We start from the raw sequence: 12,947 nt of genomic DNA on the forward strand, positions 1-12,947 counted from the left end.
AGTACTGTATAGCTATGTTACAAAGTCCACGTAAGTGTGACATCACCACATGCACCCTCCCTGCAGTCACCTCCAAGCCGCTGGGAGGGGAGACCCACGCCCAGCCATCAACCCAGGCGTAGCACCAGTAGCCTCTGCCAAGCCTCCATTCGGCCCCCCCTGCTTCCATGGGCAGTGGCAGCCACTGCTGCTGTCGGTCAAAGTGAGGCACACACCACTACCATCTTCAGCTGCTTGGAAACACTTGACAAGTGTACCCACAAACCCCCAAGCGTACCAAAGAACATGGTTTGTGCAAGCGTCTGGAGGGGAGAGGTGCATGCCCTTGCTTCCTTGCGGAGTGGGCCCTAGACCGTTCCTCAGGGGCAGATCTGCTGGGCAGGTAATGAAGCTCCCAGAGGCGCCCCAGAAACGACTTCAGTCCACATTGCTTTTACATTTTGCGTCAAGTGGACCCAGTTTTTGTTGCATGACTCAAACTGATTACTTTTTTGTTGCATATATTTCAACAATCCCAAAGTTTGAGAGTCAGTAGCACAGGTGTTGTAAAGATGAAGTGTTGTGGTAAGTAGACTGTTTTGCTGAAGAGCACTTAAATTCTTTATGCATATTGTCTCTAGAAAATGACATTGCAAGAAAGCTTTCATATGACAAAACTATGGAGTGTCTGCAACGTCTACAGCCTATTATGGAGGAAAGCCTTCCATGGTGGAAGCAATGCAGGTACTGATTTAGCCTGCGTCTTTCTGCCTCTCTCTTCTACAGGGAGCACAGAGAGAAAACCAACATAACTTTCCATGACAATGATACCATCTCCTTCTTAGAGTATCGGAGTTTCTACTTCCGGCCAGAGCTGTCAGTTGGGTTAGAATCTGACTACGTTGTCATACCAAATATCTTGGTGTCGGTAAGTGGACTCACAGTTGCTGTGATAATTATTTCTAGTTTCTAATTGTTTTTGTTTACCTGGGTTTAAACATATGCTATGCAGTGGGAGGAAAGGGAAAGGGTACAATGTGGTTATAGGTTTTCAATTCCCTGAATACTGGCTTTCCATCTTTATCTTTTAAAAAAAGAAATAAAAAGAAATACCCAGACATCTAGTGCTTATGGTTGAGAAGAGATGCGTGAAAGTATGTAGGCCATTCAGAGCAGCGTGTTGAATTGATTCATTGCTTACTAAGGGCTGAAGGAATTTTGATAATCCTACACTGGAAAAAGTCAGAAATGCCACCAGCTACATGTAGGGAAATCAAGGGATAGTCATGGATTTCATACTTAAAATTGATTTCCCTCCTTTCCCCATTCCCTGCCCTCAACCTTTCCTCCCCCTGAACTAATACCAGAGGCACACTCCAGTCTTACATCCCTTTATCTGCTCTAAAGGTAATATCTCTGAATGAGTCACTATTCTGGGTGTCCTGATTGAAATGAGATGAGCCAAGAACACTGACTCATACAGAGATGTGACAAATTGCCTCTTCTGAGGTAGGTTTCCCAGTTAATTTTATTTACTTTATTTTAAATTACTTACTATTCTATACATTCCAAGTATAACATATAAAACAACAAAGCAATACAAACACATCATTTTAGATCCATATTTTTACATATTTTTACCACATACCCAAATGATTTAATATCTAGTTTAATTTTTATATTTCCTGGATTGGTGACTATAAGTTTCTGTTCATTTTATATCTATATCGACTGTTCTCATATATACATACAAATTGCAAAAGTCTGTAATCCTAGCTTCCCATACCTGGAAGTAAGCCCTGTTGAATTCAGTAAGACTTGCTTCTGAAGTAGAGATGGTTAACATTGTGCTGTTTCCATGGCATGTTTAGCTGTTGTTGCGGTGTGTGTTTAAATATGAGACATATATAGAAGGTGATTTGTGTATTAGAGAGTTTGCCTGGGGATCAGTTCCCAGTACTAGCCAGCAAGATGTATCTGTGCCAGACAACATGAGCTCTTCTTAGGAGCATCAATGCATGATAACCTGTCCGCCCTTCTCTCTCCCTCTTCTTTCCATCTTTCACAACCAGGCTGCAGCGGTGATGTTGGAGGACATGCCGGCGGGCGCGCAGATGCTTGTCAGCGCCACCTTTGCTGCCTTCGGACAGGGTGCTTTTGTGAACCGGACGGTGGGAGAAATCTTGTGGGGTTATGATGAGCCGCTCATCGACTTCCTGAACAGCATCAAGCCCGGCTTACTTCCCTTCAAAGGGAAATTTGGCTTGTTTGCTGAAGTAAGTAAAACCCTCAGGAGGGAGCTTGGGTCTCTGAAGTTAGTGATGGAGGGGTGCGGTGGAAGTCATGAAGGGCAAGGCGGAAATGAGAAGGGATAGGTGCAACAATTCTGTAGCAGATGCCAAGAGAGAGGCGTGGGAAGCTGCTCCAGATCAAACTATCTGCCTGCCCTGCCCAGCCTCAAAGAGACCTCTCCCCAGTCACCTCCCAACTAATCCTTCCAAGCAGAGGTGTCAGGAATTTAAGGCAAAATATAATTGGCCAAGGTTTCACACCCATGGCAAAACAAAGTAGCATAAGAGAAAGACTCCTTCCATGTACCAGCATTTGTAGGGCTTGCCAGTAACAGTCCAGGGCAGTGTGTGCAAAAGTCAGGCCAGTTTTGCAAGACATCTCCAGATAAGAAATTTCTGGAAGGCAGGGTTTGCTCCTGGCTTAGGGTTACCAGAAGCTCCTGGTTCCCAGGGACAGTCCACGGATTTTCAAATCTGTCCCTGGGAAACATGGCAGCAGCAGCGTCAACAGCCCGGAGCCAGCCTGGTAGCGCAGTTGGCTCTGGCTGGCTTCAGGAGCTGCTCGCTGCCGTGTCACAACACATCATGTGGGGACTTCCGGTGAGGAAAAATGGCTGGCGCCATGGCAGCATGCAGCTCCTGAAGCCAGCCAGAGCCAACTGCACTACCAGGTTGGCTCCAGGCTGCTGACTGCTGCTGCCGCCGCCACTGCCGAAGGGGAACCGGGGACAGTACAGATCTCCTGCCCCCTGCCCCCTTTGTTTCGACTGATCGGGGGAGGCTCGGGAGTCGCGACTGGCTGGCCGTTGCCCAGTTTTTAAAAAACTCTGGGCATTTATGTTTCACAGGGTGCGAAAGAAGGGCCTTTATACAATATGCATGTGTGCTTGGGCCCAGGGTCTTTTGCCTCACCATCCCTACTACTGACTCCCCGTTGCCACTCAGCTTAAAAAAAAAAGGGGGGGGGAGTGTCCCTGGATTCATTGAAAAAAATCTGGTAACCATATCCTAGCTACTACGCCTTTTGTTGGCTGCTATGGCGGGTATCAGTGGCAACAATGTGGTGACTGGTTCAATGTTTCCGTCTAGGGCAGTGTTTCCCAACCTTGGGCCTCCAGCTGTTTTTGAACTACAATTCCCATCATCCCTGGCCACTGGTCTTGCTAGCTAGGGATGATGGGAGTTGTAGTCCAAAAACAGCTGGAGGCCCAAGGTTGGGAAACACTGGTCTAGGGTGCCTTGTACAGAATCAGACTTTTGGTGCATCCAGCTTAGCAGTGTTTCTTCCAGTTTCCTCAAATTGGTGCCTGCCAGATGTTGGATAGCAGTTACCGTCCACCCCAGGCAGCGTGGCCAACCTGGGAAATGAGGTCAAAATGTCTAGAAGGCACCAGATTGGGGAAGGCTGCTCTGTTCACAGAGGCAACATCCAAACTGGGAGCTAGTGTGGCAGAGCAGCTAGAGTTGCGCTCACACCTTGGAGACTGAAGCTCAAATCCCTGCTCAGCCATGAAGCTCACCATATCTCAGCCTAACCTGGGTTACAGGATTGTTGTGAGGGCAAAATGGAGAGGAAATGTGGAGTATAAATGTAATGATAATGATACTGTCAAGGCCTAAGGTCAAGATCTCGCCCAGCCTAGGAACCTGAAATCGTTTTTGCTGGTGGTGTCAGGGATTTGGAACATTATTCAAGGCTCCGAGGTGCAGCATATACTCTGCCTCTGAGCTATGGCCAACCTTCCTTTCAAACCCTTCTTAAGAGGGCAATGTGTGAAGTGGTCTCCCTTCCTGTTCTCTGCTCCCTGATTTCCCTCACCCCAACCCTTCTGAAAAGCACGTGAACAAGGCATGTTAATAATATACCTTCTCTTCCACTGCAGTTCAATAATTCAAATACAGGGCTGTTCACGGTGTACACAGGCATGAAGAACATCAGCAGAGTCCATATGATAGATTCTTGGAATGGACTGAAAGAGGTAACTGCAAACTGCTCTCTTCGTGGAAATTCCTCTTCCATTGTCTCTCTCTAAAGGCAGACAGAATCAACCCATTCAGATCCTCCTGTGCAGTCAAGATGTTTTGGCTCTGCCTTTGTCTTCCCAGTGCTGTTTGCTGCCCCATCAACTCAGAACAGAGTCTTCTTTTAATATGGAAGACTTGGCACAGCATAGGATTTGCCATTGATTCCGTCGTTTTTTTCCTTTTGTAATCTCACCTGCTCCCATCACATAGGCTGAACCGTGTGCATCACATGGTTGGGAATAAAAAACTTCCATGGAGACAGCTCAGATTCAGCCACAAGAAAAAGTTGAATTCTTCAGTTGCTGTAATCCAAGTGTGAGGAGCCTTTTTCATCCCGAGGGCCACATTTCCTTCTGGGAAGCCTTCCAGGGACCACATGGCAATGACGGGCCGGGGCAGAAACGGAAGCTGCAACTTAAGCACATTCTTAACTTGTGGGCATTCAGCTTTACGTGCATGACCATTAATTAATTAAAATATAGTGGAAAGGTGGTGGAGTTCCAGGAGAAATGACTTTGGCAATCCCACCTGCCATTGAACCCAATGTGTTTTCACTATACAGTGGTACCTCGGGATACATACGCTTCAGGTTACATACGCTTCAGGTTACAGACTCTGCTAACCCAGAAATAGTATCTCGTGTTAATAACATTGCTTCAGGATGAGAACAAAAACCATGCGGCGGCAGCACAGCAGCAGCAGGAGGCCCCATTAGCTAAAGTGGTGCTTCAGGTTAAGAACAATTTCAGAGTAAGAACGGACCTCTGGAACGAATTAAGTACGTAACCAGAGGTACCACTGTACATGATTTTGGCTTTAGGCGCAATCCTCGGAACATAAGCCCTGTATAAGTTGTGGGCTTACTTTATGGTCAATTATACCTTTGCACAGTAGGCTAGTTTCTGCACAATATACTCACACACCCCTCTCTATCCTCTGTCCGGACTAAAAAGAGTCATTTATCAGAGTTGAAGGATGCATCCTAGCCAATCTCATGTACTTGTGGTGTGAAGTGGAGCCAGTGAGGCTTGGGGAAAGGGGAGGAGTTGCAGGGGCCAAATTGAGAGGTCTGGAGGGCTGCGTTTGGCCCTTGGGCTGGAGGTTCCCCACCCTGGTATAAACTATACAAGTGAAGAAGGTCTGCATTTTTTTATATAAAAAAATAACAGTGCTTTGTGCAACACAATCCTCTGGAAATCTTCTCAGACACAAGTCCTATTTGTGTGTTCAGTGAGCCATGTGGCCAGGTAAGTGTCTCTCTTTTAAAGGCAGACAGAATCAACCCATTCAGATCCTCCTATGCAGTCAAGATGTTTTGGCCCATGTCAAATAATAGATTTAAGTCCTTTGCACAATCTGAAAGGGGTTCTTAAATGGATGCATTCAGCTCAGATAACTTGAGATTGTATCTAGAGTGGCTGCTTTAGTTTTACACAAGCTAAGAAAAAAAAATCTGCACTCTTTTTTTTACAGCTTTTGTATGGTACTTTTATTCAGAGACCTTTTGCTTCCTAGTGATTCAGACCTCGGAAGAGTTTCCTGGTACAGTTTGTGATTGGCAAGGAAAGTTTCGAGTCAAGTTGTGTAGCTGAATTAAAGGAAAGATTGTGTGGCAGAAAGGTCTGGGGAATTCCTCAGGATTGGGCACGGGGAAGACGAGGCCACGGTTTGTAATGAAAGCCAGGCTTAACCTGTTTGGCAGGGAGGGTTTCTTGCTAGACTCAGCCCAGCTTCTGGTTATTCTTAGGGATCCATTTTCCCTCTAGGTGTCCTACTGGAACTCTGATCAATGCAACATGATCAATGGGACATCTGGACAGATCTGGCCTCCATTTATGACCCCTTCCTCACCTGTGGAATTGTACAGCCCTGATGCCTGCAGGTAAGCTGAGAAGAAATCCCTGCTTGCCCAGCAGGGACAGTGCATACGCCTCCAGGTATTGCTGGACTCCACATCAGCTCCAGCCAGCAAAGCCAGGCCTTGGAGATTATGGGAGCTGTTGTCCACAAATACCTGGAAAGCCACAGGATCCCCCCCCCCCCCAGTTCTAAACTGGAAGCATAGGAGTCTGCATTCTATCCTGAGCTCAGTAGATAGACTTGTCAAGAGGACAGGCCATGACTCAGTGGGAGAGCATCTGCTATGCATGCAGAAGGCCCCAGATTCAATCCCCGGCATCTCTTGGTAGGCCTGGAAAAGACCCAGCCTGGAGAGCCACTCCCAGTCAGTGCAGGCAGTGTTTCTCAGATGACAGAGACCAAAGCTTGCTAATTTTTTGTGGGGGCCTGACACTCCCTTGCACCCACCTCTAGTCTGCTTGAGTTTCATCCTCCATCTCTGTATTATATTTTATAATCTCTCTCACACACCCCACTTTCCCCCTTTTAGAGGAAGCAGTGCAGAGGCTGACCTGAGGCTCCTGGCTTCTGGTGCAAGATCTCTGCCTCTGGCTTGTTTAGAATATATATCCTGATCAGGGCTGGCTCGAGACATTTTGCTGCTGTAGTTAAAATGCCCTGCTGCTGCCCAGCTGCTGCTGCCCCCAGCCACCAGCGTGCCCTCGCTGCCACATGCCTTGTCATCGCAACTGTACCCTCACCTGCAGCTACTACCATGGCGCAGCAGCACTGGCAAGGGCAACAGCACTGTGTTGGCAGCATGGTGGGGATTGGATTCACCATCTGAGGCAAATGGCTTCACCTTGCCTCACCCACTGGCTGCCCCAATCCTGATGTACCCTTACAGCTCTGGGCACTGGGTGAATACATACATAATTGCAGAACTTGACGCTCTCCAAAAAGGCAGAAAGTGATTAAAAACTTGCCTTGAATCATCCGCAAATGGGCTTTAGGCCTGTCAGCAGCTGCCCATGGGAAAAGTTGGCTAAGTCCGAGTCTCCGCTGGGAAGCGGAGGCGTGGAAACATCTCCTGGCTGAAATGTGAGGTTGGTGTGTTCTTTCAGGGTTTGCTTTTTTGGGAGGAAATCCTTTGATGAGGCTGTAGTCTCACACAGGAGAAGGTACAGTCCCTCTCCTACCTGGCAATTTCCCTCTTGCAGCTGCACTCAGAAAAGGCTGCTCCCGTGTGAACGGTTGAATCAGGTGCAGTCTGTTGAGGATGTTGAAACTGGATTCTTAGTTTTCCCAGTGGCCTATTAGGGGCTGCTCTGTATGGGACGGGCCAACATCCTAGAAGCTAGGTTGGCTGTCTACAAAAATAAATGACTCAGCGTTCTAGCTTGTTTACAGGCACAGTTCAAAGTACTGTTTTTGTAGTTTTTTGCTCTCTTTATTTTTGAACATAAAGCACTTTATTTATTACATTTATTTATATATTTATTTATATATTTATTATATGATTATTCTCTTCCCATTTGTCTGATTCTTTAGAGTTTACATCACTAATACCAAAACATCTAACATGAAGTATGAGGGGAGAAATGGTGTGTGTCAGACAAAAGTAGAATTTGTTAGTTCTGCCCGCATTGGCTTTGGCTCCACTTCCTGTGAGCTTCGCTGACCTCCGCCTTATCAGTCCTACCAGTCCAAATGGGCATCAGACACCATGACTCACTTCTGTTCAAAAGTGGCCAGATAGATAGTTCTAGAAAGCTTAGAAAGTGTACCAAGGGACCCCAGTTTCAGCAGATGCTGTGGTGGGCCTCAACGTGTTCAACTTTCATCTCTGAAGTATGTCTTCTGGTGCTTGGCTGCCCCTCATCTCTTGAAACCCCTGTTTTCAGGTCCATTAAATTAAACTACAGTAGATCCGGAGACTTCAAGGGAATACCAACGCTGCGTTACGTGGCTCCAAAGAACTTGTTTGACAATGGTACAGACTATCCTCCCAACGAAGGCTTCTGTCCGTGCCGCCAGTCTGGAATCCAGAATGTCAGCAGCTGTCGATTAAGTACGTCTAAAAAGTATTTTGGTCCCCGCCCCCAGCAATCATCAGCATTGTCCAATTTGTTGGGTTGGGGGGCTAGAAGTGTTTAGACATCTCTTTCATTGCCTGTTGCTGTTTGTTTTGCAGGAAAATCTGGTACTATAACCCAACCTTTGCTAGCCTGGTTCCCGCCAGGTGTTTGGCGGATTCCAACTCCCACCAGCCCTTCCTAGTATGGCCAGCAGTCAGGGATGATGGGAGTTGTAGTCCAGCAACAGCTGGAGGGTGCTAGGTTGGGAGACAGCTGCCATAGCCTCTCACATGAACGTGGAAAGCCTGCCTGATGTGGAATCGGAAGCATTGCCAATCTAGCTCAGAGTTTGTTTTGCCCCTTCATCTTGGCCAGACTCCTTTTCTAGCCCTCCTGCCCTAGATTTCTTAAGTGGAGTTGCCAGGGTTTGAACCCCTAACATTTGTATATAATTTATTTCCCAAGATTGGGTTGCAATAAAATCCCCAGAGCAGTTTACAAAAGCCAAGTGAGTGCAACAGCAGCTTCCTGTAAGATGAAAACTTGGATCGTTCCTCTGCCTTACAAAATGCTCAATATCACAAACTGTTATGGGAGAGAACAATAGCGATGCTGTTCTCTGTGGGGATTGTGTAATACGTAAAATGCTGTTGGGCAGACTTCATTGTGCGGGCATGTTCTCTCAGTGTCGTATAATTGTTAGCACCTCTTCGGGACCTACAGGCTCAGAGGCTGGCTTTGGGCTATTCACTTTCTCAGCCTAACTTACCTCCATGGGGCTGTTAAAATAAAACACAGTGGAAGAAGCCATATTTGCCACCATGAATGCCTTGGAGGGAGGGCAGGATATAAGAAGAGCCTGCTGGGCCAGGCAATGTCACATCGAATCCAGCATTCTGTTTTCAGAGTATCATAGAATCATAGAGTTGGAAGAGGCCCCAGGGGTCATCTAGTCCAACCCCCTGCCAAGCAGGAATCTCAACTCAAGCATCCATGACAGGTGGCCATCCAACCTCTGCTGAAAAACTTTCTTTTTTTTTAAAAAAAATATTTATTGCTTTTCCAAACTTTAAACACTACAAAAAGCAACAAAAAAAGAATAGACAATACAATACAATGCAAAAACACTACATAACACTAACACAAAGCACTAACGCATTAAACTAACAAAACAAAAGCAATTTAAAACACATCAAATAATTTCAATATCTTATCTTTCATTCACTTATTTCAGCGACCTCCTCACACCTCCCTTTTTGTATTCCACTTCTGTTAATTATTTCAGCAATTCCTTTCCATCTTCCTCTGTTTTCTATCCTAAAATTATCTTAACATTCTGACCTTATTTTTCCCCTTTAATATTCTATTAATCTATTTATACTTAATTCCTTATAACATTTCTACTAAAGCCATATAACTTCATTCCAACATTCTTCTAACATTCATTAATTTTGCAGTATTTCTGTAAATAGTCTTTAAACTTTTTCCAGTCTTCTTCCACCGACTCTTCTCCCTGGTCTCGGATTCTGCCAGTCATTTCCGCCAGTTCCATATAGTCCATCAACTAAAAAACTTTCAAGAAAGGAGAGTCCACAACCCCCTGAGGAGTCCGTTCCACTGTGAAACAGCTCTTACTGTCAGAAAGTTCTTTGTGATGTTTATTTGTAACTTGAGTCCAGTGATTTGAATCCTACCCTCTGAAGCAAAAAACAAAACAAAAAACAACAACACCAAGCTTGCTGCATCTTCCATCTGACACCCATTCAGATATTTGAAGATGGCTATCATATCTCCTCTCAGTCTCCTCCTTACCAGGCTAAACATACCCAATTCCTTCAACTGTTACTCTTGAGACCATTTATCATCTTGGCTGCCCTCCTTTACACACATTCCAGCTTGTCAATATCCTCTTTGAATTGTGGTGCCCAGAATTGGACAAATGACTCCAAGTGTAGTCTGACCAAGGCAGAATAAAGTGGTAATATGTCTTCCCTTGATCTGGACACTAGACTTCTGCTGATGCAGCCTAGAACAGCATTAGCTATCAGGTGCCTATAGAAATAATCTCCCCACTTGATCCTCCCACCAGCCACTGGCCCTCAGAGGCATTCAGCCTCCAACAGTTGAGTTAGTCATCCTAGCCAGCTAGCTAGTCTTCCTTTTAAGCCATCAGGCTTGGTGGCCATCTCTGCTTCTTGTGGGAGCAATCTCGTGAGAAAAGGCAGTGGCTGAGTGCCAGGGCATCTGCTTTCCATGCAGATGGCTCCACATTCAGTCCACAGTGCCTTGAGGCAGAGCTAGGAATGTCCCCTCTGCCAGTCAGTGGTAGACTGTTCTGGACTAGATGGATGACCTCGGGTCTGACCCCATGTATGTCAGAATGAGGTTTCCAGGGGCCAAGAGTGTCTTCTGTTGGCACTTTTGCCTTAGCTAGCAGAAGAAAAATACATTTCTCATTTGCACAATTCATACTGGTAGCCTAATCTGGATGATGAGTTTTTTGTGTTTGTGTGTTCATGGATCTTTGGTTAACTTGTGTTAATCAGTGGCTTTCCATTCACAGCCTCTCTCTTGGAAATGTGTTAGTATCACCCATTATTTACCCTAATCTGTAATGCTCTTCAGAATTAGGATAAGTATTTCCAAGCTGCCGTTAAGAAGTGGCCCAGTCCAGCTGTGTTAGGTGCCAAGTTGGTTAAAGAGTATGTAATACAGAGACCCCTGTAGTGTGTGGGATTCTGAAATTTGTGGCTTTACAGTTTCATGACTGATGTATAGGTGTGCAAAGAATGTGTTTTTTCAGCTGTTGAGTCTTGGTCCTCACTCATGCTTCAGGTGAATCGTTTCCTTTTAAGCAAATGTCTGCTTGCATTTTTTATTTGCTTATACATTAATTTTCCTTAAAAATGGGGGCAGGGGAGGGGGCTGCTCCAGGAATTGGTAATGAAGTTGCTGTCCACAGCCAGCTTTTGCTTCATCCTTGGAAAACCAGCCCCAGCTCAGCCCCAGGGAGGAAAAGCTGCAATCTATATTGAATGCAAGGGCTATATTGAATTCTGTGGGTTAAATCACAGAGTCTAGGGCTTGCCGATCAGAAGGTCAGCGGTTCGAATCCCCGCGACAGGGTGAGCTCCCATTGCTCGGTCCCTGCTCCTGCCAACCTAGCAGTTCGGAAGCACATCAAACGCAAGTAGATAAATAGGTACCGCTCCAGCGGGAAGGTAAATGGCGTTTCCGTGCGCTGCTCTGGTTTGCCAGAAGCGGCTTAGTCATGCTGGCCACATGACCTGGAAGCTGTACGCCGGTTCCCTCGGCCAATAAAGCGAGATGAGCGCCGCAACCCCAGAGTCGGTCACGACTGGACCTGATGGTCAGGGGTCCCTTTACCTTTATATTGAATTCAGTGAAGGCTGTTGCCTCTGGGAAGCCTGCAGGCACAACGCAGGGGCACCAGATGGCCCTGCTGTGAAAACAGTTTGCTGGACTGGAATTCACCTTTGGTGTGAACCCACAGGGCTGCTCCTACATTTTATGCTGTCTTCCTGAAGGCCCCCACTGCTCTGAAAACATTGTCTCTCTGTATTTGCTCTCCAAATATGATTTTTGGCACTTTTTTGCTGTGGTTAAGGCTTGCATTTGGCACAGAAGATGCTATTCACAGTAATGTCTGATTACATGTTTGTTTGTCTGCAAAATCATATATTTTTTCCACCCACTGGTGTGTCACACAATCTCCATCCTGCAGCTTTGCATGCGGAAGATCAATTGTTGTGATTGTTTTTTTAAGTGACGTTTCTAATCTTCATGCTCATAAAGGGTGTGAAATACTGTTCATCGTGTCAAGTTCCTGGCTGAAATATTCCAAAGGCTAAAAAATAAATAAAAATCACAGGATCAGGGATGAGTACAGGTAGCAAGATGATTCTATGCCTCAAACAGCTTCGTTTTGATCTGCTTGTCTTTGCTTCTTCTTTTTTAGACGCACCAGTGTTCATGTCCCACCCACACTTCCTGAATGCTGACCCAGAACTGTTAGAGACAGTGGATGGCTTGCATCCCAACGAAGAGAAGCACGGGCTTTTTGTGGATCTGCACTCAGTGAGTGAACCATTCATCCACTAACTCTGGTGCTTTCTTGCATGTTTAGTGGGCGTCACTGTGGTGATGGAGCCGGGGGGGGGGGGCTTTTTAGGTTAGAGAACAGGCAAGTCAGAGGAGGTGTGATAGAGGTGTATAAAATGATGTACAATGTGGAGAAGGTGGACAGAGGGAAGTTCTTCTCCCTCTCTCATTTTACTAGAACTAGATTGGGATTGTGAAATGACACTTGCAAACCCTGCTGTATTTAATGTTATCAGGCTCTTAGATGTAAGCCTTCTGGTTGCCTCTTGATTACAGTAATATTTTATCAGCACAATGAGGACCCTTATCTGTGACCCACAAATATGGCCTGTTGAATGGAAGAGTAGATTGCATCACTTAAGATTATGGGGAGGCGAGGAGGGATGCCATGCTTTTAATGCACCATCATGTTAAACGTAATGGTCTGTAAGTAGAAAATTAGCCGCGTTGGTGGGGGTGAGGAATTCTAGCCTGACTTGCTTCCTGCTGTTCTAGTTTTCTACATGCAAGGAGGGAGCGCGGTGTTCATGTTTTCAAATGTCCCCATATGCAGTGATACAGTCCATTTACCATCACATTGGGTGGACCAGGGTTATTTTTATGATAATTATTG

The 12,947-nt window shown here is 45.9% G+C and overlaps 1 protein-coding gene across 3 annotated transcripts in view; it reads left to right on the forward strand.

Moving 5' to 3' along the window:
• SCARB1 (scavenger receptor class B member 1) overlaps positions 1-12,947 on the forward strand; it is a 55,221-nt gene that overhangs the window by 17,683 nt on the left and 24,591 nt on the right. For all 3 annotated transcript variants that reach the window (XM_081174473.1, XM_081174475.1, XM_081174474.1), the window contains exons 3-8: positions 766-907; positions 2,052-2,255; positions 4,154-4,249; positions 6,062-6,177; positions 8,039-8,205; positions 12,192-12,310. In XM_081174473.1, coding sequence (XP_081030599.1) covers positions 766-907; positions 2,052-2,255; positions 4,154-4,249; positions 6,062-6,177; positions 8,039-8,205; positions 12,192-12,310 — 844 coding nt within the window. The remainder of the gene's footprint in view (positions 1-765; positions 908-2,051; positions 2,256-4,153; positions 4,250-6,061; positions 6,178-8,038; positions 8,206-12,191; positions 12,311-12,947) is intronic.

The sequence above is a fragment of the Podarcis bocagei genome (genome assembly GCF_964188305.1).
Source record: "Podarcis bocagei genome assembly, chromosome: 16".
Taxonomy (NCBI): domain Eukaryota; kingdom Metazoa; phylum Chordata; class Lepidosauria; order Squamata; family Lacertidae; genus Podarcis; species Podarcis bocagei.